This window comes from Lampris incognitus, chromosome 6, assembly GCF_029633865.1.
Source record: "Lampris incognitus isolate fLamInc1 chromosome 6, fLamInc1.hap2, whole genome shotgun sequence".
Taxonomy (NCBI): Eukaryota; Metazoa; Chordata; class Actinopteri; order Lampriformes; family Lampridae; genus Lampris; species Lampris incognitus.
In genome coordinates, this window is record NC_079216.1 from 59,562,245 (window position 1) to 59,588,404 (window position 26,160).

The window sequence follows — 26,160 nt, forward strand, 5'->3', positions numbered from 1 at the left end:
ACCTCAAGCTGACACAGCCCGCACAACTGCACTTTGCGACTGGGGGGGAGAGTAGGCTATTAGTTTATATTTTCGTGACCCATGAAGTCCCACCGACCGCACGTATGCAGGGACACACGCAGAAACACGGCAAATAGCGCGTCCCGCATACGGGCATCGAGTCGTGACCGAAGTAGCGCGTCAGAAATGACCTGTGCCGCCTCCCCAACACACAACCGAGTCAGCCACTGTCCGCACGTTCCCGAGGACTCGTCTCCTCAAAGCATGTCCAGCGTCAGCGCCAGCGGGCCCACACGAGGCGGTTGATTTTTACTTCTCCGCCTCCTTTTTCCCCCCCTTTCTTTTTCTTTGCACTTTTTTTTTTTTATCACATTGCAGCTGTGATTTCTTCCTCCCGACTGCTGTTGCACTTCTCATTCGCCTCCCTCTCTTCCTCTTCTCATCTTTCTCTTTGCCCCCCCGTCTATAATTGGATTCTATTTTCGGGCCCGTGTAAGTGTCTGCGTCTCTTGTGTTTGTGTCTCGCATCCCTGTTTTTTCCTCTCCCTCTCTACTCCGCCTTCCTCCTCATCCTTCCCACCTCTCTCGGTGTCTCTCCGTCACTCCCGCTTCGCCCCACGTCTTGTTTTATTCCTGTTACTGTATTTGCCCTGAAACCGTTTCATTTCCGTACGACCTTTCTTGACCCCCACACCCCCACAACGTTCATTTTTTTCAGTGAACATTTAAGTTTGGGCTGACTGACAGCACACTGAAAGCCTCGTGTGTTATTGTATTAAATGTGTAGCAGAGCAAATTGCTCCTAATGGATGGGAATGGCTTTCACGACCTAATTTGTGATACCCCGGGTTAAACAGCAATCAATGAGAGTGGAGGGATATATTTAGAGACTTTCGAAGACCTTAAAAGCAGGATACAGGATGCTGCAGAGGCCACCTTCAACCAGCAAACAGGGTAACGATGTAGACATCCTCTCATTGGACATATCTGGAGTGCTTCCTTGGGATATCGTAACGACGAAACCCAGCAGCGAAGAGTCTGAGAACGGCGACAAGCTAATTGAACAGTATTAGTGAAGGGGTGGAGTGGAAAATGAGAGTCGGTGAGGGAGGGAGGGAGGGAGGGCGGCATACTGTAGGAGTTGGTTGGCTGGTGTGAGGTCTCCGGGGGTTCGGCGTGTGTTTAAAAGAGGAAAAAGACTTGGAGAGGAAGGACGAGAGGCTGACACGCAGATGGGAAAAAAGGTGTGAGAGGAGTATTGGAGGAAATGGGCATCTCTCGCCAGACTAAAAAGCCCTCGGCCGGAAGACCCGGGGGCAGCGAAGCCGCAGCCCGCGCAACCCGACGCGGCCGCGCCGCGCCGAGCCGCTCCACACCCGTAAGGACGGTGCACATCCGACCGCTGCCGACGCGCGGCGCGGCCGCGCACAAACAGCACGCGCGCGCCTCGCAGACTCACACGCCGCACACACACCTGACGCAGACGCACACGGCGGGGTCGCAGCCGGCGCCCTGCTGCCCGACACGGCCCTGTGACCAGCACACAGCACACAGCGACCACTCGGCCTGCACCTTCTACTGCTACCTCTGCTACTGCTGTTACTGCTGCTGCCTCACAATGCTCTCCTTCTCTCTCCTCCTCCTCCTCTCCCCCCCTGCCCGTGCCCCCCCCTCTGCTGCCACCCACACCTCCCTCTCCTCAAATCCCTCCTCCTCCCATTTTCCATCGTCCACTTTTTGCTTGGATGGGCTTTCCTGTACTTGCCTTGACGTCAACCTGACCTCCTCTGTCGCGGCCTCCTCCTACTGCCCCGTACCACCTTGTGTCTTATCTGATCACGCTCTCTCTGACCCCTCACCTTCCCCCTCCTCCATTTACACCGCATCTGACTCGCCCACCCCCTCTTGCCACGGCTCCTCCCCACCCTCTCCCTTGGCCACGTCCCCCCGTCTTCCTTCCCTGACCTCTTCCTTGCCTGCCCTACATCGTCCCCTCCTCTGCCGGCCACGGCCCTCCTCGCGCTCTCTCCCTTCCCTGCTCCTCTGCCCTCCCAGCTTTGGCGACCAAACATTGTCTTCTGCATCAACCCTAGAGCGCATCCCCTCTGGGCTCGCCCGGCCGCGCACACTGCTGCGCCAACAGAGTCTTCAGCAGCCTCTCATCCACCCGTCAATCCCAGGTGTCAGCCAACCCCCGACCACATCCCAGAGCCTGGGGCAGTTGCACACTCCACCCGGCCAGGCCGGGGGAGGTGGGGGCACTGCGGGAGGAGGCGGAGGAGGAGGCGGCGGAGGGGGAGGAGGAGGAGGAGGTGGCAGTGTTGGGGTAGGGGGTGGAGGCGCAAGAGGGGGTCCCAGGGGTGTACGGGGCAGTCCAGCAGGGGCTGGTGCGTCTCGCTGTAGGGGAGATGGAGCAGGAGGGCGCTTGCGCTCCAATCCCGGCAGCTGGGATTACATGATGGGCCAAATGCGGACTCGTGGCCTGGATGTCAAGTCGTTCCTGTGAGTTTCTCTACCTTTCGCTCTTTGTGTAGTTGTTTGTACTGTCCATCACTTGCCTTCTTTTCCCTGTCCTCTGGTGTTGTCTGGCATAATGCCATGCTTGCACGTGCTTTTGTTTAGGCCTTTGGTTTTGTTGTCCGAGTGTTTTAATCTGTGATGTTGCAAAGTTTTGTTCATTTTCATGTATAGATTGTTGTTTAAGTTTAACAACTAATCTTCTTTTACCTTGACAGTGGAATTTTAAACAGTTTTTTAGTGTCTCCTCTTTGACTTGTGATTTATTTTTCAATATGCATCTGACATCCAGGGAAGGGCATTTTTCCTGTTTAAAAGTCAATTTTCACTATCATAGTGTGTGTGTGTGTGTGTGTGTGTGTGTGTGTGTGTGTGTGTGTGTGTGTGTGTGTGTGTGTGTGTGTGTGTGTGTGCCTTCAAGTATGAGCATGTTTGCACATGTGGGACCATATGAATGTGTGTGTGTGTGTGTGTGTGTGTGTGTGTACAGGCATGTGAATGTACAATTGTGTGTTTGCAATGTGTGCACATAAATGCGCTGACATCAGGTGTGCTCAGCATCCAGCAAGTTAAAGTCTCGGAAGAAACGGCATCACAGGCCATTACACCGGCCAGTTTTTTAAACCATTTCCCCCTGCTGAAGGACGCAGTTAGTCCAAATTGTAGTCGCTGCCTTCCAAGTCACTTCCCACCGCCCCGTCTGCAGAAGTTAACCTTGGCTCACATTTTGGCGTTCTGTATCGGAGAGTGACGTTGCTGGAGTTTTTCGGCATCGAGCCTGTGTGACGTAATGTGGCACATCGCTCTCCCAGCCTCTTGTCACATTTCTCGTAAATAGTCAAACATGCCTGAAAATGTTCTTACGGGCAGTCAGTATCGCAGTCTACTTGTCCGTATATTTACATTACATTTACTCACCCCCTAATGCTCTCATATTAGCTGTAGCGCTGTCCCACGCCAACACCTGTGACGACAGCGTGGGGTGATGCAGTTAAACCATGAAGACCAGGCCGGAGGTTTGACAGTCAGCATACTTGGAAAAGCTTATAAATGCGAATAGGCTAGACACAATTGATCGGTCTCTCAACCCTAAATCCCAGTGCGGGTAGAAGATGGATTATGTCAACTACACTTCACAGATCATTAATATCGACAACTTAGACCGCGTTGTTTACATTCTACTCTGTGCGCTACAAACATGTATTTGCTCGATATACCTTATGGTACTCTCAAATGACAATTAAAAATGGGTCTTCGGGTAGTGCAGCGGTCTGTTTCGTTGCCTGACAACTCGGGGATTGCCGGTTCGAATCCCCGTGTTGCCTCCAGCTTGGTCGGGCATCCCTACAGACATAATTGGCCGTGTCTGCGGGTGGGAAGCCAGATGTGGGTATGTGTCCTGGTCGCTGCACTACCGCCTCCTCTGGTCGATGGGGGCGCCTGTTCGGGGAGGGGGAACTGGGGGAGGAGTAGCATGATCCTCCCACGTGCTATGTCCCCCTGGTGAAACCCCTCACTGTCAGGCGAAAAGAAGCAGCTGGCGACTCCACACGTATCGGAGGAGGCATGTGGTAGTCTACAGCCCTCCCTGGATCGGCAGAGGGGGTGGAGCAGTGACTGGAATGGCTCGGAAGAGTGGGGTAATTATTTGGCCAAGTACAATTGGAGAGAAAAAAGGGAGGAAATCCCCCCTCACAAAAAATGGCATCTTAATTGAATGCATCACAAACAACAATACATTTGACATTTTACTTCTTGTTTAATATTTGTGTGGGTAAATACACAGTGAAAGTCAACTGTGAGTTTAAATTAAACACTTTATTAAATCAAGTGCCTCCATTTTAACTGTTGGGTGAAATGTGTTAAAAGAGTGCGTTCTTTTAAAAGGGCCGACACCCGTGCTGACGGAAGACGGAGAGGAGTTTCGACATATTATGGGCTATTTCTATCCCAATCTGTGATGAATTGTTTAATGTTTACTCCGAACGCTCTGGTAAACACAAACATCTGTTTGGCGAGAAGTCAGCCAGCCCGCTGCAGTTGTGTTCAGATGACAGTGAAAATATTCATAATATTCATGAGGTGGTGTCAGGAAAAGTCAAGATATGTTTTATATTCATACCATTGCACTCAATTATATTTATTTTCGAACACCACGCTTAGAAGGAGAGACACCGGTAGACCAAATCAATATTCCATGAGCATTTTTCTGCTAAGATGGCCCCTCGTTCCCCAACCTGTAAACTTTGGCGCTAATGGCTAAAGGTGCAGCGTTTATTTCCCCCGCTGGCTTGTGGGGGGTTTTCTGTCAGACTGTGTAAACCGCATAGTTTATGTGTCGCCTTGCATCAATACAAACGGCGAGAAGTTTAGCAGCTGTCTGTACGTTCATGTTAACCCCGAAACATCGATCTTCTGTCGGCCGCGCTGCTAATTCTACACGAGATTGTTACTCCGGGCCAAAAGAGGTGGCGGGGGAGGGGTGGGTGGGAGGAAGGGGAGGCAGATAGGAGATCGGGGATGGTGGTGAAGGTGTCAGCCGTGACATGCGTTTAATGACTTTCAAAAACCGAAGCCACTTTATGGGGGGTGAGGGTGGGGGGGGGAGGCCCTTTCTGGGCGTTTAGCTGGACCTGTGCTAGGTTGGTACTCTTGGCAAACTGCCAGCACACATGGAAACTAGAGAGGTTCATGAGGATATCTTGTGAAATGAAATAATCCGCCCCCCCCCCCCCGTTAGTGTTACGCTGAGCACGTTGTTGCGTCCTCACTCTTGCAGTAAGAAGCAGATAAAGATGACTGACGACGGCGGAGCGCGGTAGTAGACGTAACCCAATGTTTAAGAGAGTTCATTTCAATCTTGGCACGAGTCCACTTGATGGTAAATCATCGCCGGCAGACTCTGCTGGAGATGTCAATGACACAATCTGGCCAAAGGAACCATTTGACCGGATGAATCTCTTAAAGACTGGTCTGTAGGCTTCTCTTTTTGGCCTGAAATCAATGTTTTTATGTTGGTGTCGTTAATGTCCATTTACCACATCTCCCGTACGTCCTCGCAGTTGGCTACTCTTCTTAAATTGGTTTGCCAATATTCCTGAGTGTCGACGGCCATATTTAACCGGTCATTGGAGAAGAGGGACACAATAACCATTACATTTAAAGTGACCATATGAACACCACCTCATTAGACCGTATGGAAGTGTAACAAAGGTTGTTAAACGGGGCTTCGCGGTGCAGCGAGACACTCATTAGATGTTATATAAGGGGGACGGGATGAATGGAGTCAAGGACGGTTTTGCAGCACCGGAGCAGTGTTTTCAAAGTGAGGGGTCTGTGTGAACGCAGTTAAAGGTTTAAGCTAAGCTAAAGAGGGTGTGTGCGGGTGACGGGGAGGAGGGACAGAAGGAGCGGCGAGGAAGCCGAGCGATGGCTAAGAGCTAGGGAGTCGGGAATATGGATGGAAGAGGACGGATTTGGAGGGGAAGGGTGGCAGGGATAAAGATAAAACGAGAGTGCGTCGCAGACAGAGAGGGAAGGCAGTGACCCAGAAAAACGGCGACGCGCACCGAGCACCTCAAGATACCGTGACACTCAAATAGAAACAATTAGTCCAGATCTTCTTAATGAGGCTTAATTAAATGTTGACTCTGGAGAAAGGAGGCAGGCATGTTAGATGGGAATGGTGAGTCTAGAGGGAAAGCAGAAGGCAGAGATTAAATATCCGGATAAATTACTGTGTGCGTGCGTGTGTGCGTGCGTGGGTGGGCATGTGTGTGGTTGGGGGCTGAGTATATGTACATGTGGGCTTGCATATTCCTTTGGCATGCATGGTAGTCGATGTGCAAGCTGTTGAATATCAAATTCATTAAGACTAATTAGGTAATAATCATCAATTCCGCCAATTCCTCTGAAATTTATTTCCGTCTGCCATGTGAAGGCAGTGTGCACCTGCTGTCATTGTGCTGTCATTACGATCATTACGCTGATACCGAGGTGGCCTCTCCATCTTGGTAGCTTCTGAATGTCCTTCCCTGGATCAGAGAGTTTACTGTGGGAGCAGAATGTGGCTCGGTGGACTCCCTCTCCTTGACGTCTGTTTCTCTCTGAATGCTTCCTGTGTTTGGGCTCTCTACTGTCTCTCTGTTTTCTACCGTTGATCCTTATAAATGTATGTACACGTGACTGCTCTTTTCTTCTCTTCCCCCGCACCACGTCTTCTGACTCCTCCCGGTGTCCCTTTATGTTCGATTCTCCTCCTTTTGTTTTGTTTTCTTCTTCTTTCTATCTCTGTTTCTGTCTCTGTCTGTGGTGTTTTTCGGGGCACCCAGTGAAGGGAAGATGGTGGTGCTGTCTTTGGCCATTGGTTTGGCCGAGCAAGATGACTTTGCCAATATCCCTGACCTGCAGGAAACGGTGCAGGCAGCGCCAGCCAATCAGGAGCCCCCTCCTGAGAAGAGGTACCGGACAAAAGTATGAGAGTGCTTGGTATGCGAGAGAGAATGGTGGTACAAATGAGTAGCTGTGGAGGATTGAAGGGATAAAGCAGGTGGTGTTATAATACAGGCAGAGGAGAGTAGCTTTCCGAAGGTTTTTTTTTTTTGGATGAGTCATTGCGCTGAAGTGAAGCAGAGTCAGATAAGAAGTTCAATATGACACTCTGTTGCCCTAAACAACAACAAGAGCCAACTACTATACCAAAAGTAAGGCAATACAGGGAGGAAAAAACCTACACCAGTGGTGCTGAAATGAGCGAAGGTGTGAGAGCTAACCGGTAAAGCGGTAATGAGCTCATTAAACACATCAGTGATATTCGCACCTGCAACCTCGGAAACTTTCTACCCCTGTTGTTTTTTTTTCTTTCTAAAAGATTAGACAGCCAAATCAGATACTTTTGCCTTGTGCCAGTAAGCCCACCCCCCACCATGCTAATTATCTCCATCCTGCAACGACACCCTCTTCTATCATTAACATTGGGTTTTTTGTGTGTCTTCCAGGTATTTGTTGTTTCCTTTGTGTTCTCATGCCTCTGTTATTCAATCACTTTGTGCAACCGTGTTCTCCTCTGCCCCCCCCCACCCACCACTACTCATTAGCTTCCTTCAGTCGCCCTCCACCGCCCTGAGAGCCCCGTCTATGTGGCTCCACCGAGGGCCCAAAGAATCTCCTCATTATCCCACAACATGTTAGCCACTTACGTAAACATGCCGCTAAAAATAAAACCTTTTTCCTCGTCAGCCAGTTTACACATCATAGAAGCTCAAATATTTCCACAGATCTATAATGATAGACCCCTCTCTTGCTCGCTCTCTCTCTCTCTCGCTCTCTCTCTCTCTCACCTCTCCATTCCCGAAAGTTATTTTTGTAATCTGCTGAGTAAACGGGCCATGTTTGGGTTGCTCTCTCAGAATAACAAATAATTGCTCAGGCTACCTCGTATGAAACTAATAATCCAAACTACAGCACGCTTGTTTGTTGCCGTGCATTTCGGTTTGCAAAGGTTGGGCTCGATTAGTTCTCCATGTTACGCCGCACAGAGCCAATACCGTATTCATGTAGTATTTGTCCAGCTTACAGCTGATGGGACACACTCGATTCTCCCCGTGGACCAATTAGTCCACTTCAGCTTTCCTTTTTTTTTTTGCCGTGACAAATTGGAGACACTTCGGCGATGCATATTATGACGCATGCCTCAAACGAAAACGGCCACTTGTCACACCAGTTATTTTCCGTGCATATATATTTCATCAATTCAACGCACGATTCATAACTAAGGGCCCATTACAAACATTTACCGTTTGCCTTATCTACCCTACACAGCCACGGAATGAAGCCTACACTGCGTGGTCTGCACCACTCGGAGGCAATACGAAGCATTAGCGAAGCACCTTCTCTACCCGTACAGAGGGGCCGAGTGTTAACAGTCAGGCAAACAGAATTCATGAAAGGGTCAGCGGAGTATCCTCTAATGTCATTTGTCAATCCAGAACTAATAACCACTTTTATTCCCCATGCTGAGTTCCCTGAGCCTCCTCTGGCACTTCCTCTCAAGTCAAAACAGCACTGCGTTGAGTTACGAGGAAGAACACAAAACGCTCTTTGACGGAGAACACCGTTTTTATGAACCTCAAATGCTGCGCGGCTTAACTCGTCTGCCTATACTTATTATTTCCGGATTAGCGAGAAAGACAGAGCCATAGGATTCTTTTTATGTATTTACTGCGTGCGTTGTGCTACGCTTTCCGGCTTTGCCGTTTACCTGGCAGTGGTCCTCAATGGGATGTGACATCAACAAATAGTGCAGAGTATACAATAAACAGGCGTTGTCGTCTTCTGCACATCATCCCCACGCAATTGTACACAAACATGAAATTCATTCAGTTTCTCTCGACCGAAACTGGCAGCTTAAGGTGTGTAAAAGGGAATCCGATGAGAACGAGGAAGTAAAAAAATAAAAAAGTGAAATTAAAACTGCAGTGAAGGCTTCGAGTGTCACGGCCTTCCGGTTGAGCTGTCTGTCTATCCCTCTCCTGAGATGCAAGAGTCATCTTGAGACCCTTATTGTTTTGTTTTTTGATGGCAAATTGCAAATCTAAATGTATAATGAATGATTGTGCTACACTCTAATGGGAGGCTAAATTTAGCGGCTCGTATAAAAAGTGTGAGTGTATTAGAAATGCACGGCGTAAGCTAGCAGAGAGAGTATATCATTCCCAATGGTGTTAGTGCTGACTTAACAGATGTCTGACAGTGATTTAATCAATCACATCCTTGGCATATTGCTTATTCCGAATGGGGCTCTCGGGTCCAGCTCCAGCTGGAGACAAAGCCGTTCTGTCTATTTTCCAGACCCAGTCCTATTCTTTCATTGTCCTTCATATGCCCATCAGTCATTTCCAAACATGTTTCCCTCACATCTCACGTCTCTCTCCCCCATATCATATTATAATGTCCCCACATCATGTTCACACTGGCAACCCCGACCCCGGATGAATTACATCCAAAAAAAAAAAAAGAGATTCAGCCTCTCCCATGTTAATAATGGTATGTATAATTCTCTCACTGCTAACGTTAAAGATCAATGTCAGATCAAAGTCACACCTCGTAGGATTAACATTTTGATTCCTCGCTGCCAAAGTTTCATTTCTCAGCCTGCAGTGGGTAGAAATAATCAGGTTTCTCTCACAACTGATCGTTGTTGTGTCCTGGTGTTAGTCTAAAGTCTGCTGGTGTAAAGGAACGACTTTAGCCCTTCACTGCAATTAGGCAGAGCCCCTTGGATCCAGAGTCGCTTTTGCAGTGGAGCAACAAATTGCAGCAGGGAGGGCAGGCTTCGCTAGATTGCTTCCCATTTACTCTTCAGCGGGGTATATTGTTTCATTATTGCACTGCAAACACCACATTTTCCCTAATGGCCTCGTGAAAGTGGGGTAGTGATACAGATAGCCGTCGTTGACCTTGTGAGCGCATACGTTGTTTGAAAAGGGTCCTGTGTGGCCATTTGGTCAGTGCTTCTAGGGAAAGGTCAGAACCGACAGGGTCGGGCTGTACAAAACTTAGCACTAACAGAGACCGAGAATTCGATCAGACATTTTAACAAAAAGAAAAACCTCAGCCGGGAGGGAAGTGATGGTGTGCTAGAGGAACTGGCTTTGATTGCTCGCAGTAATAATGTGTTACGTGGCTTTGATTCTGGGTCACATATAATGGGATGTTTATCTTGTAGGCCTTCATAGGTTGTGGATCTCAGAAAGCTTAATTGGAGTATAAGAGCAGCTTATTAAGGCCTCAGTGGATTTCACTCAAAGAATTCAGTGACTATATAGGTTCTTCACCACTGTTACTATAAAGGGAAGCCACAGTCCCTGTGAGCTTTCCATTGCCTGATCCCTCTCTGAACAGCAGGCTGAAGCCCAATGAGGAGGGAGGATGGAGATGAAGAGGGCGGGACATATCCTTGTGGCACATTACTGTTCAGTCCACTTGCCTGCAGTCTTTCAATTATTCATCGATGCATGTTACATCGTCCTACGTAAGCCAACAGATTTCTTTCTTGTTTCAGTAGTCCATATACATGGACATATACTCATACATACATATATATTTATATTAGTACATATTCCTTGGTATAAATCTCTTCGCCTTGAAGATCTGTTTTATCCAGTCACGATGTAACTATAAATTGTTTTTGTTGTGTACTAATGATGTTTTATGAGTTTTGTAAGATATGTGATTATCGTGCCTCACAAGAGGCAACGCAAACACAGTGGTGGACAATGATGTCTTTTTGCACTGAATCAGTATGTTTACGTTGCATGCCTGGGTTGACCCTATTTGTGCACAACACAGTTGAATCAGACTACAATTACATTATGCTGTATATGACGGAGACATATGTTGGAGGATATTTGATTTTAGTTGTCATGACAAACAAGATTAGATGAACGCATACATGGGAGTGTGCTGTACATGCAACTAGCAAGGAATGGCGATGCCTTGCCTTCTTTCACGGCGGATCTTTTTGTACGTCTAAACCTGGTCTTTTAGGGCACATTTAAGATGTGCCTGTAAACACATAAAGCGATTATGTTTTCTGCATTAGTCAGACACAGCGCTCCTCCTGTGACAGGGGCTTTGCAGGGCCGACTAATCATCAACGTCCTGGGGGACTCTGGTTAAGACCGTCCCTGGGCCCGTGCTCCCTGCGGCCACCATGCTCGTTCACACACCACAGGGCAATGAGATGTATTTATCCACATGCAAAGAAGGGGGTTGGTAGCATGAACGAGGCAGAAAGATGAATCATGATGAGAGTGCAGCCGTACATTCATCCATCCACATGTCAGAGTAGCAAAAAGTCCAGAGTGCACATCCATCTTCTCTCTCAGATAGTGGTAGGATGTGCTTATTTTGCTTTGCACATTCATGCGTTGTGGGGGCAGAAGGAGGCACTCTCGTCAGCAGGTACATATCAGTAGACATATATCCAGATAGATGGATGGTGGTGGTGGTGGTGGGGGGGCTATTAGGAACATTAACCTGGGAACCATGTAGCCTGTCTCAGAACAGGTGGCACATCTGCAGCAGCCTCCGCCTCTGAGGCAAAGAGTCTTAATTTTAGTAGCTATTCAAAATGTTTGGTAGATTTGTGTTGGCATATTTAATGGACTCTTTAATGTTTTGATGATTTCATGTTGGCAGATTTCCCTTAAAGGGTTTGGGTGTTTGTTTTAATCAAGCTCTGAAATGCCACAGCGAAATTGCAGCGTACCGGGGAGTCTACAAACAAGAGGGAGGGCTCTCTGAACCATTATAGGCAGAGTGGATGCTGAGAGGTACGACGGTAGATCAGAATCGAATCAGAATCGTGTTTATTGGCCATGTAGGTTTGCACTACTTGGAATTTGACTCCGGTTTCGGGCTCTCTCAGTGTACGTAACATAGAATAACACCACTACAACTCAACAATCTTCAGATATACACACAAGGATTGACTTATACAGGCAAAATAAGAGGTGATAAAATGCAGTGGTGCAGAGAATATATCAGAGATGCTGAAATAGATGTCAGCAGGTTACTTACATACATGCCTGAGGTGATGGGCATAACAGAGTGTACCAGTATACGTACAATGTACAGTACAGTATATACAATGTAAACAAAATGGTTGGATTTATTTGACAGTGATATAGATACTCTCCTTTGAATTTAGAAGCATCATTTTTTGCATCCATCTATTCTAGGGTCCATGCTATCCTGCCCAAAGTAGGTGCCACCCAAAACAGTAGTAGTAGTAGTAGTTGTCGTAGCACTAGAAGCAGTAGTAGTATGGTTTCAGTGGGATATTGTTCTACTTGAGATAGCCTGTCACATCGACGTAATATTTCTGAGGCATTTCCATCAAAAGATTACTTGGGGACATGTTTTCCCCAAGACTTTTCCTCCTGACACTGATGCAGGGATTAGATGGTACTTGCATTTAGCTGGAGGCTGTGCCGGTGTGCCCAGTGAACTCAATCAATCAATCAATCAATCAATCAATCAAAACATTTTATACATTAAAATGCAATGCACTTTATGTCAGGGTGCACAGATAAAGAGCAGGTAATGACAAGAGAAGAGAAGCAAAGGCAGATAAAACAGCTGACTAGATGAGTCTGTTTCCAGTCTGAGTTCAGTGAATGCAACAAGACACAATAGGCCGCGTTTTGTGCCCCCCTTGACGCGCATTTGTGAAGTAGTATTTCGGTATGGGATGCTACTTCTGAGCTTATTTCCACTTGCCAAAATCTATACTGCAGTTAGATATCAGGAGAAACCCCTGCGTTTAGGAGTCACCGCAGACTTGTGATTATAGACTGAAGATTCAAGGCCCACAGATCGACGGCTCGCTGTAGTGTGAATGCACATGTGCTTCACGTGGAGGTGTGTTATGTAATCTGCTTCAGGACGATGGCGCTCTGCGTATGATCATGTGCAGTGTGCTGTAGCCCCTGAAAGACGGCAGATCTGGAAGGCAGATTAGACGTTGAGATACACCAGTTGACAGACTCAGCGAGTGCGTTTGTGTGAGTGTGGCGTGTTTGCAAAGGAGTGGGGAGGTCTGGGTGTGTGGAGAAAAAAAAAAGGGGGGGGGGGTTGGGATGGCTTTGTCTCTCGCGTCTCTCTCCAGCCTTGAAGTGGAGTGCATTTCCCTCCCTCTTTCCCCCTCTTCGACCCGCTGGCCCTCGGTCAGGTAACAAAATCAAGGATAGTATCACAGGACGGTGAAACCCACAGTGGCCCTGCCTGCCTCCGTATGTCTGTTTGTGTCAATATGTGTGTGTGCGTCCCCACGAGGCTCTCACCTGTACCTGTCATATATCCTACCTTATCTTTGTTCTTTGTGTTTTTGCCTGTTTGCTGCCCCAGCCACCTTAATCCACGTGCACGTGTGCACACCCCTTCCCAGACTGCCCCTCCGAGCCCCTCTTTTCACAAACACACACACCCAACACCCCAAACCCTCATATGTATGGTCTATGTTTCCAGAGCCGTTGCTATGCCAACAGCCCACTTTCATTGCTTTGGCTGTAGGAGAATCTGATCAGAACTTTAGTGCACTCTGCCTCCCACTGGCTACTGTAGACAACTGCAGGCTGCAAAAGCATTAACTTCCATACCACTCCTCAAGGGGTCATTCTGAGACAGCATTAGCAAATCAACCTAGTACTTACCTAGTACTAGTATACGGGCAGTATAAAGCAGAATTGACCAAAACAATTGATTGGTTTTATAACTTTTGAGAATAAATATAAAAGATCCAGTGATATTATATATATATATATCTCCAGTGAGTCAAGTAATTATTTATTTTGCTATAATAATATATTATATATAGTTGCATGTATATATGTATATATATATAGATCCAAAGTCTGTTTGTAGGTTTAAGCACTGGCATCTGTGTTTCAACAGCAGCACTCAGCCAGGTGGTAGATAGAAAGTCAGGGCAGGTAAAAAGTCCAAATTACCACTTTCACCTCTCAGCCCCCACCCCTGCCCCATCCTGTCCTCCCCCCGCCCCCTCAAATGCACTAGCTCTTACCTGAGAATGTACCAAATTCCTGAATGAAGCATGAAGGAGAATGAATAATTAAGGACGTTCACTCCCCGTCAATAGTTGGGAGGTGGAGGAGGAGGGAGTTGCCTGACTAGACCTTGGCCCCTGAGTCTCCCTGTGTTTCAGTGCTCTTCTAGCAGAGTTTAATGTTTTACCCAACCGTATCCCCTCCTCTCAGCTGTCTGCCTGCAGTCTCACAACCAGGCTCTCTGTCAGTGCATTTTCCCTCCGCTGGGAACTAATACAGCTAACACCAATTGATGAACATCCTCCCTTCTGGAAAACACGGTTAACATCCCTCCTCCCCCCTCTCTCGCTCTGGTTTCTTTGCTGGTTGAAGTGTCCTTTTTGCTGCCCGTCTTGTTTGCCTTGTTGCTTTTTCTGTCTGTCTATTTGTCAGTATATTTTCCCTGGTTCTGTCTGTGTCTTCTACAAAAAAAAAAACAAAAAAAACAAAAAAAACCTACACATTATTACATTAAACATTACGTGTCATGCAAATGTTGTTCAGTCTAGCATCCACAAAAAACAACAACAACAAAACAAAACCAAACAAAAAAAAAGAGAGCATAGAGTCCAAATCCACCACCAAACAAATACTCTCTCGGTATAAAGAGAGAGTGAAAATGCTGGCCAGACAGACAGACCTGCTATGAGCCCTTTGTGTTCGGCCTGTCCGAGGCATTGCCTTCACTCTGTGAGTGACAACTACTTGCATATGTGACATATGCACATGTATCCAATGCCAGATATGTGCTTTGGCCTTGTGTCCCCAAGCCCCCACTTTTAGAGTGTTGTGAAATGGGTGAAACATCAGGGTGGAGTATTGTATAAAGTCAGCATGACTTCACCGTGACTTATTTGTCACATTACCACTAGCTACACCCTTTTAAACACTCTAAATGTGTGAATCCCCCCCTCCCCAGTTTTACTTTTCCCCCTTTTTATGTTCACAATGATATAATAATACTTTTGTATGGTATATCTAAACCTATACTTTTCTCTCTCCAAATCTTCTCTCTTTTCTTTTGAGTTCTCCTCCTAAAGAACAGTGGTTCTTGCTCTCTTGTTTCTTCCTGGTGACCAGTTGTGTGTTTTACTTTTTTCCTTCTTCTTCTTCTTCTTCTTCTTCTTTTCTTGGCTCTTTTTGCTGCCTTTCAGCATACATTTGCCCCTTTGTCTCCTGTGTGAGATGTTGTGTGTGCATACTTATTTCATTTCTATCTTTTTTTATTCTTTGATACTTATTAGACTGACCAAACTAAGCCTCTATGATGTTTCCAGGCTTTTCCTCCTTCCTCCCAACCCCTTTCCCCACCTCTCTTTCTTCACTCTTCATCTTTTCTCACAGCTTTCTCTCTCGTTCTCTAACATGCTGGTGTTTGTGATGATCTCACTTCCTGTATGATTTGGTTGTGTAACCGTCATGCTGTTAACACCGGGCTATCTCTTCTAATACAGATAAATGTCGTGTCTCCGGCGTGCTCTCTTGTTTCTTACATTCTTCTCATGGACTTCCTAATTTCCTCTGCGGTCCTTATAATTTTCCGTGTACCTCCTCTCTGTTGTTTGCTTGCAAGTTCTGCATCCATTGCACATGGCCCATTTCTCCTCTTTAACTGTTCTCCCACTCCGGTCTTGTTCGGCCTACCATTTTTTTTGTGTGTGTGTGCTTTTCATGTTGTTGCCTAACAGTGTATAAGTGTTCTTGCCTCTTAAGTGTGCCTTGACCAGTGTTGTTTGGACTGCTCTGTCCGCAGTGTGTCACGCTGCATTAGCCAGGACTTCCTCATCAACTCTCCCAAGTTCTCTCTCCCTATAGTCCTTTCTTTTTTCTCTCCTACTTGATTATTTTTACTATTGCTTTCTTTTATTTATTATTTTTTCATGATGTACAAAGGTATAGTTGCTCTCTGAATGTTTTTGCCCTTCTGTAACGTTTTGTTTCCTCCTTTTTAACAGTCCTCTTGTGAAAGGCACTGAACTTCATGTCTGTTAACAGTTGTACCTAAGTAGCAGCGCCGCCTGGGAGACCTCAGCTCTCTCACGTCTTTTTATTTTATTTTATTTTATTTTTTGGTTACTGCTGCTGATTCCCACTAACTGAGAGATTCAAACACACACACACACCTTCCAATTTGTGACATTAGCTGTCGGTCCTGTATATGTTGCTGTACATGTTTGTCTGCTGTGCACAATGTAATGCGCACATGTCATTATACATGTGTGTCTTGTTTGTGTGTTTGGGAAGGGATGGGGGGGTTGTTGGCACTGTATTGGGGGGTTGACTTAATTTGTTTTGTTTTGTTTCTGTCAATCGAAACTAAACTTTTACACCTCATGTAAGTGTTTCAGTTTTGCGTTCTTGTTAAACATGCTTTGCTTACTTGTTGGGGGTAACTTGTTTGTTTGTTTTTTTTTGGAGATATTTGGATGCTTACTATGGTGGACAGATGCTTGGTCATCTCAGATTCTAACAACCATCAAACAGGACTTGCATCTACAATCATCCTTAATTCTACCGCCAACATTCAAAAAAACTTCTTTTTTTTTACATTTTGGCGGTAATAGCTTTAATCCTGATATCTAAAGGAGGCACAAGCTACTCTGAAACAAGAGATCTACTCAATCCAACCAAACTTGGATTCATTTCTGATGGTATGTCTCAAGTGCCGAGCAGGTGGAGGTCGGACTCACTATGTTCTCAACCATTAAAAATCTGTCACCATCTGTGGAGAGTCTCAACACGTGCCTTTACCATTGTTTACTCTTAGTCAACCAACCTCTCTTACCTTCAGGGGCAGCAAGCCAGGTAACAGCCCCAAGGGCCACCCCCCTGACGCCGATGGCCACTCCTCTGTTACCGACCTAGCCAACTCCCTTACTGGAGACATGGTGATGGTAAGACCCTCCGTACCTCTACCCATCTACCCCTACCCCCACCCCCACCCCACCCCACTGCTTTATGAAGTGACCCTACTTCATCAGGTTGGGTGAGATCAAGTCAATTCATCTCCCCACACAGGCCACATTGACTTCAAGGTTATTTTGTTTGTTTTTTTTTACAACCAGGGTCTTATTTTCAGTTTTTGCCATCGTAATATTGGTTATGATATCATATTACTCACCAGCTTCATTTTGGGAGATTTTGGACATGAGACCCTGTAGACACAGTTTTACAACTACATCTTACAGGGCAACTGAAGACAAGTCTTACCCTGACCTCTCAACAACAACAGAAAACCATAGTGTCTCAGTATCTATGACTTCTCACTTGAGCTAGCCAGGTTGTTAGTTGATGGCTACTACTACCAACGGTAAGTATAGGCCGGTTATTCCTGCAAGTTAACCCAGAAACTAGCTCAGCAATATGATGGACCTTTGTTGAAAATTATTGGGACATCTCAGGTAAAATTTTTGAACTTGCACTTTCATTTTCACTTCCACATACATGGTTTTGGTAATTGGGCTAGGTGGACTTTTCGAAACATATCTGACGCTCGTGTTCCATGGCACTCTAAGATGGCGTCATAAAGCTGTGCCCACCAGTGGTCTCGTAACCAAAATCTTGACAATGAAGCTGATGAGTAAGATGATATCATAACCAATAAGCACAATGGCAAAAACTAAGAAAATAAGATGCGGGTTAAAAAAAAAACTGAATAATCCTTAAAAGGTGCACAGGTGTGTTTGAGAGACATGGCTGAAAATCACAGCAACTGGCAGTGGCTGAGTGATTTTCTGAGACAAGCTACATTAAGTGACTCAATTGTTTGATCAAGATAAGAATAAAAGCCTGTCAAAAGTTGGAGGTATGACTCATTTTGAGTCTTTGTCATTTGACAATTGTTACCTCTGAAAATGCAAAGGTGAAACTTCTGTCGGTGAACTTCAGTGAACGCTCCAAGTGAGCGTTTGCATGAAACTGACCAGCTCAAAGTATCGTTTGAGGTAGGTTTTGTGAGCAGTTCCCTTTACTGCTACGTGATCTAATTTCCTTCCCCCAATCTTGCCTCCTCATTTGTGTCATCCTAACACAGAGAGGAGGAGAGGATAGGTGAGATGGAGGATGTAGCCACAGTGAGAGCAGAGCAAAACAGCAAAAGGAAAAGGACGTTACAAGCGCAGCACATCAAACTGTGCTTCCCTGCTCGTTCTCTCTATGCCCCTCACGCAATACTTACTCTCTATCACTCTCACTGTCTCTCTTTCCCTCCCTCTCTGTTTTTGCCTCTCTCTCTCTCTCTCTCTCCCTCTGTCTGCAGCTTTCTATCAGATAGCAGCCTTTTAAGGCACAACAGTGATAAAGCTGCTAGAGAATGGCTGAGAGAAAATGGGTGGTCTAAAGCTCCCCTATCTCCAATCTGAGCACCTCCTGCCTCTTAAGAACATTAGTGAGGAAATTAAACTCAGCTCAGTCTGCTTAATGTCAGGCCGATCTCTCTCTCTGCAGCTCATTTGTGTCTTCATAGAAATGCAGCTTCAAAACCTCTCATGCTCTCGTAACATCTCTCAATTAAGCTGTGCACATTGCTTTTTGTACACACGTATGTGCATGTGTAATTGGACAGGGTGACAGTTTGCGTATGTTTTCACGCTACCTGTGCATATGGCTGCATGCATGAATGTTTTTATATTACATTTGATTCTGCTGCTGCTTGTGCTCGTATCATGCAGCTGTCTCCGGGGTCGGAAGATGACGATGGTGAAGGGCCTATCAGTGAGAAGCTGGGCCGGATCCAGTTTAGCATAGGCTACAGCTTCCAGGACTCCACCCTCACCGTCAAAGTCCTCAAAGGCCAAGAGCTCCCTGCAAAGGACTTCTCTGGCACATCTGACCCCTTTGTCAAAATCTACCTGTTGCCAGACAAGAAGCACAAGCTGGAGACCAAGGTCAAGAGGAAGAACCTTAACCCCCACTGGAATGAGACATTCCTTTTTGAAGGTCAGTGGCACTTCCAATCACCCACAAACTGATGTGCCATTGCAGAAATGCAGGAAAGAAGCAGGTGATGCTCAACTCCCTAAGTGAAGAAAAAAATCTCCTTGATATAGATTGCAGAGTAGATTCAGGTTCCTCTTGGCCGCTTTTCAGATACACCTAAACATTTCAGGGATTTTGATTTACAACAGACCTGCCCCGTCTTTTGATCACCTCCTCTATTGTCGTCTATTTTTGTACATTGATCTTGAAGATATGACCTTAGAGCTCGGCATGTAGACTAGATTATTTAAATGTTATTACCATTATTTGCACATTATGTTGTTGCTTTATTGTCACTGTTATAGGAAAAGGAAACAAACCTAAGTCACATCCTAGATTGTGGGGATTTCTTTCAACTTTTGAAATTTTCTTAGAATTTGGTTAAAGATGGGGTCTAGTAAAAAGGCTTTTTTTTCTGTAATTGGTACCATCTAATGTCTTTATGCATGCCCAACAATCCAGGTAAGAAAATCAAAGGAAGTTGAATCTTCAGTCTGAAGAGGTCACTCAGATGAGTGATGAAACTTTTCTGTCAATAAACGTGTCCAGATGAACTGATTCAACTTTCTTTGATTGGTACCGTTTAATGGCAGTTTGAGTTGAGAATAATCCACTGGGGCAGGGGCGGAATGAACAGTAATTCAGGCTGGGAATTTGACTCCATCCCAGGCCACCCTGTTCACGCAAACCACCACACCGCTAATTTTGTAGGCTAAAACTGATATAAGACTCGCCCCCATGTTCATCTGGGAGGAAAGTTATCCAGAATACAAAATACAAAAATTTGGGACTGACCAACAAGTAGCCCAGCTAAATACTGAGTTTTCAAGATATGCTATGGGTGCCCTCTCAAAAACTCACTAGGAATACATCAATCATAGAACATACAAATGTACAACGCTAGACACACAAAGCAATTAGCCTACACTTTTTAGAATGAGATACGGTGTTAGCTCAAATGTTCAAACAATTATCTTTATATTCAAGCATCAAGCATATCAAAAAAAATCACACATTCACTGAAATTGAACATAAGCTACAAAGTAGGTATAATATAAAAGTCCAAAAAAAACCACTCCACTACAAAAAAGTTTAGATTGCAATGTTCAGTCACTGGTGTCCATAAATGTCGCTTATTTTGCGGCATTTAGCAGCATATAGCAAGGGCCTTTCTCTTTCTTATTCTCTCCCTCTCTGCTCCACCTTTCCTCATCTTCTGACCATTGCCAAGAGACGTGATGACGTCATTTTTGGCGCACGTACCCTCGCGTCGGGAACACTGCGGTGGGAGTGAGCGTTGCGCCTGATGCATGGATTCTGAGCGGTCCGTCAACTCATCCCTGCTTTCTTTATTATCACCGGTCAAGTTGACTGTTCATGGCAGGCCAAAACGAACCTCAGGCTGCCGGGAAATGTCCCGGTGCTCCCGACGGGCTGTCTGCGTGTGCGCCGAGGTCATCTTTCATTCTAGCCTTGTAAGCAAAATGGCTCTTGAATTCTGGCCCTATCACAAACTGTGGCTTAGGAGAACCTTTGTTACATAAGAAAGTCAGTTGGATTTCAGTTGGCTGAATTTTTGGATGTAGTTATACTATGGAACATGATACAGCACGATGCTATGGAGATAAATAGTGACCCTGTAACATCACTTGCGAGCTACTGCTAGAATCTATTACAACCCATCCTAACATGTAGCAATGCAAGCCAGTGCTTTTTTTAATTGCTTTCAGTACTTTTAATTAATTAATCTGTCTTAACGCATTCTGTTCTACGGCGAATAGGGCAACTCAAGTTTTGTTTGGCTGAGAAATTGCTTAACTCTTGAGCCAGTTTCACTGATTTGTTCCAATGGAAATGATGGGGGAAACAAAGTCAATGCCCAATCTGGAAGATTACTGGTTCCAGGTTTTGTGAATCTGTGACTCTATTGGGTCCTAGCTGGACACTTTAATAAGCAAAACTGCCAGGCATTCACTCACTCACGTTATGTTAAGAACCAGTGTCAGTTGCTGTAGGTACAAACAGCATGACAGCTTGTAACACTAGCCAGCCAGCTAATAGATACATAGACAATAACTCTCATAAATTATGCCCTTTTACCAATGCCAGTTCACCAATGTCCTGCAATCTCCGAACTGGAGGCAGATCAACTTCAGGTTTGTATTTTGGGTCTGAGTCTAGCTCATTTTGATAGGGCTGGATAGCTGTCATATTTCAGAAAACGCGAGCTAACATGTTAACTCAGTAATATGTGAAACAATGTGGACGTGTTCTCATTTTGCCTGTCAATCAAAATTTGAACGGGAAGGTCTTATCATGTTGGGCGTGCCCACTGCTCAAACAGGCTTTTTGGCTATATAAAACAAGAGTTTATTTTAATAATCCTTACTGAAATTTAGCTAAAGTAGATGAATTGCCATTAGGAAACACAACTGCATCAGTGTTTAGTAGAGTTTATATTCTGAGCTGCTACACCTGACCTTTAATAAGGGTGGTAGCATGGTTAGCTCATCTGTCTCTGTCCTCCAGCATTATCTGTTTGTCTGTGTCTCTTGTCAGGATTCCCCTATGAGAAAGTGAGAGAGCGCACTCTCTACCTTCAAGTGTTGGACTATGACCGCTTCAGCAGGAATGACCCCATTGGAGAAGTGTCAATCCCTCTTAACAAGGTGGAACTGGGACAATTAAAGACGTTCTGGAAGGAGCTAAAGCCTTGCAGTGATGGCAGTGTAAGACAACAACGGAAAATGGATAAGTGAGCTGGGGGGGTGGGGGGTAGACCATCGTTTGGGAAATCTGAATTTTCCAGTTGGTGCAGTTTGACTGTTGGGGCCATCATGCCGGTTGAAGACTCGATTGACTTGCTGACTGATAATGCAGTCATGAGGAGATAAAGGCCGTACTCCAACTTTACAAACAGTCATGTATATATCTTTACCTGATTATCTTTAATGAGGTATGGCCAAAATTGGGAGTAAAAAAACGCATGACTAAGGCAGGGTAGCACAAACAGAATGGTTGCTCAATCATTTTACATGTTAGCACATGTATAGAGATAAGTTGGCTTTCGTTTTGACTTTTTTAAACTGCATTTAGAGGTCACACAATGCAAAACTGCTAAAAGCCAATTAGGTCAGTAAACGCTGAGGCAAACGGTATGCCGGTGCAAACTGTGCAATTAGCACTGTGACCAGTTACATCCACTTTATGCCCTGGTAGTGTCGGCGGCCCAAACAGTAAACAAGTGAAGTACTTCATTTTCAAATTTTATCACAAATAAACAATGGAAAAGGCATGATTGGAGAGAGGCAGGTACCTCCCTTGATAGATTTCATTGCAGGATCATATGTCATTATAAACTTGCAAAAATATTTAATGCAACTTGGCAACACTACCTATTAACCTTACATAATTTATATAAAATCTCTTTGTCACATTGCTTTTTTTTAACATTGGTATCTTAGTAATGCACCTCTCTCCACCCACGTATCTTCCTCTCTTCATTTGTGAAAAAAAAGTTGATGAAGTTATTAAGTTGTTTAAAGTTGGAATCATGGACCCAGACATGGCATACGATGATCATCACTGATTACAATGTCAATTGATTAGTTTGCAATGGTATGCTGTCTTTTGCTACATAAGAGGATCAGGTTAGCTGACCAACAGCTAACTCATACGGGATACCTAGTAGTAAAACTCATATTATGGTGTTCTGCAGTAATGCTTAAAAACAATACAAAACACAAATTCAGGCAGAGAAAATTATCCAACTTGCCCGAGGGCTCCTCATGACACTGGCAGGGACTAAAGGATGTAATGTAAGACGTGCCTGAGACCAATAATTAAAAGAATCCACATATACTTGGATTTTAAAGAAATTGTGTCTCTTAAAACCACATAAGCCCTTTAAACAAAATATTCACTAACTGATTAATGATAATGAACTTTATTCATACAGCATTTTTCAAACCTACAAAAATGCCACTCTAAAAAGTGAGTCTTAAAAGCTTTTTCAAATTACTGATTGTGCTGATCTGAACTCTCTGGGAAGCACGTTCCAAAGGTTAAAGGCCCTGACATCAAATGCCTGAGCCCCTCAAATAGGAAGAGTGGCTCTGGGAGCAACTAAAAGAGACTGTCCCATAGACCTCAAACTATTTTCAGGCTCATATGGGGCTAAACGATCTGAAATGTAATCTGGGACATGCTTTAAAAGTGATAAATGGAATTTTAAAATCATTTCTGAAATTGATAGGCAAGTATACTAGGACAGGGGTTATATGCTCCTGTTTCTTTATACCCATCAGCATTCTGGCAGCAGCACTTTGGGCAAACTGAAGGCGTGAGATTAACTTTTGGGTAAGGCAGGAATAAAGGGAGTTGCAGTGGTCCAGGTGGGACAGACAGGAATGGTCTGATTTTAGAAATAGTTCTGAGCTGAAAAAAGCATGTTTGAGCAGTTTTCTTGACCTGCTCCTCAAACTTAAGATTTGCATCAAAGATCATACCTAGGTTCTTGGCAAAAGGCTTTACATAAGGACTCGAGTTATTCTGAAGAGAATTGTTGCGGTGTGGTGGGCTGATCACTGTCGCAAATTTCAACTGCCAACGGTTTTGTGACATCCAACTTTGAATGTGCATCAGACAGTTCTATAGGGAGACTAGTCTATCAGGGTCATTAGGTATGATGACCAAATACAGCTGCGTATCATCTGTGTAGCAGTGAAAGGAAATGTTGTGTTTATGAATTATGCGACCTGATGGGAGCATATAAAAAGAGAAAAGTATTGGACTTAAAATTGAGCCTTGTGGCACTCCACATGTAATGAGGGCAGTAGAGGAGGAGTAGCTACTAAGTCCTCCAGAGTGTATTCCACCTGACAGATAGGATCTAATCCTTGGTAAAATCACTCCACATAATAAGCACATTGGTTTTCATGTAAACTTACTCAATGTAGTACACAGGGTAAACTATAAGCTTTTTTTGAGAGTTGACACAGCCATTAGTCATTGGTCTGTGTGTATGTTGTGCATGAAGTCAAAGGGCTTAAGTGTTGTCAGATTTTGCACCAAATTAGCATTAAGTTCACTGTTTGACTATCCCTGATGAAATGTGCATAGTGCATGGAGTGATTTATTTCCTGTGTGTTTATGTATATTTATCTGTTCTTCAGGGGAGACGTGGAGACCTGCTGGTGTCACTTTGCTATAATCCCACTGCCAACACCATCACTGTGAACATCATCAAAGCACGCAATCTCAAAGCCATGGATATTGGGGGAACCTCAGGTATAAATTTAGTTGTGCTTGCTTTTCATGGTCTCTCTGCAAACCTCTTTCCCCAGTCTCAACCCCTCCTCATGAAACTACCACTCCTTTGGATTTACAGATAAATACTACATAACCATTTACCTCTGTCCAGACATTGAGAGGTGACACTAAGAGTCCCTGGATGGATCTCACCAGACTGCAGCAGCAGCAAGGTGACCTTCCATCAGGGATCTCTCTCTCTCTCCTTCTTTCTCTGTCTCACTGTATATCTAGTAGGATCTTTGGTAACACTTTAGTATGGGGAACATAGATGTCACTTTAGTATGGGGAACATATTCTAAGTAACAAAAACTTAATTTAGAGTAATTTAACACTATTAACACTTGTACTTTTGTGTTTTGTTATGTAAGAACAGACCATATTCATTACATGTTAGTAAGGGAGAATAACTCTTCTTGTGGTACTACCACCTTATAAAGTACGCACCTACTTAATGGTGTATATGTTCCCCATACTAAAGTGTTACCGGATCGTTAGCTTCCCAGCTACATGTGCATATCAGCTCAATTCACTGGTCTGTGCCAACGGCAGTTAGCTGGTGGTTTTGTATGGTATTGGGGCTCATGGTGAATTGCGCAGTGGCAAGTTTTTGAAACATTAGAGATTCCTGGAGAGGCAATAATTAATTGCTTCTCATACTACATTATTATGTTAATGTTGTTAGAGAATTGGTACAAATCCCGGACCCCGTTACTATAAATATATCCTCATCCCCATGTTTCTAAACTCAAGGAAAAAGTTGACCTTGCGTTAGCTCTAATTAGGTATTCACTTCCTTGCCCCCTTTCCTTGACTTTACCAATCAAGAGGGTAATTGCAAAACTGACCCCAAATAAGCATTAGTTGGCAACTTCATCAGACTCTGCATCCTGTCAGCAGCACCTGTGACTCAGTTTGTTTCTCTTGGTTTTTACCCATATTTCAGACCCTTATGTGAAAGTGTGGCTGATGCACAAGGACAAGCGTGTGGAGAAGAAAAAGACGGTAGTGATGAAGCGCTGTCTCAACCCAGTCTTCAACGAGTCCTTCCCCTTTGACGTGCCAGCCCACGTGTTGAGGGAGACCACAATTATCATCACCGTCATGGACAAGGACAGGCTCAGTCGTAACGATGTTATTGGCAAGGTAAGGCTCGACCATGGCGTGGTCTCATTGCAATGTTTGGCAGCAATGTTATTTTAAGGCTGTCTCTAGTTTAAGTTTCTCTCTTTTTTTACCCCTCTTCTTGTTTTTTAATGTCTTTTCCTCCACTCAGATCTATTTGTCATGGAAGAGTGGACCAGCAGAGGTGAAGCACTGGAAAGACATGATAGGCCGACCACGTACCAATGTTGCCCAATGGCATGCCCTCAAGGCCTGAAAACCCCGCCCAAGTTCCCTCGTGCCCCCTCCCCCGGTGTCCCACCTTCTCATCCCCTTCCTTTCCACTTCCATCCTTATGCACAAGACTGACTTGCTGCCAGGCTGCGAAACACGGGTACAATTAGCCATCTGCTCTCTTAAACCTTTAATTCTCGATTCTCCTCCCAAGCACTCTTCTCTCACCTTCTCCAATTCTCTTTTTTGCCCCTCCTCATTTTGCTCTGTCTTCTTTCCTTTTGTCCACCACCTTGCCAATAGTCCCCCTGTTTCTGACTGTCTGTATGTCTGTCTGTCCTTACGCACCTCGCCTGCAGAATCTGACGATCTGTTCGTTTCTTTGTCAAGCTTTCCCGTTTGCGAGACC

General features: G+C 45.0%; 1 protein-coding gene across 1 annotated transcript; it reads left to right on the forward strand.

The window, feature by feature from the left end:
- Nucleotides 1–1,267: 1,267 nt before the first annotated feature.
- syt7a (synaptotagmin VIIa) lies at nucleotides 1,268–25,819 on the forward strand. Its single transcript, XM_056281873.1, has 8 exons — nucleotides 1,268–2,502; nucleotides 6,849–6,977; nucleotides 16,918–17,020; nucleotides 18,797–19,064; nucleotides 21,663–21,832; nucleotides 24,278–24,392; nucleotides 25,360–25,559; nucleotides 25,690–25,819. The coding sequence occupies exons 1-8, from the start codon at nucleotides 1,268–1,270 to the stop codon at nucleotides 25,792–25,794; spliced, it is 2,325 nt and encodes a 774-aa protein (XP_056137848.1). The 3' UTR covers nucleotides 25,795–25,819.
- The last annotated feature ends 341 nt before the right edge of the window (nucleotides 25,820–26,160 follow it).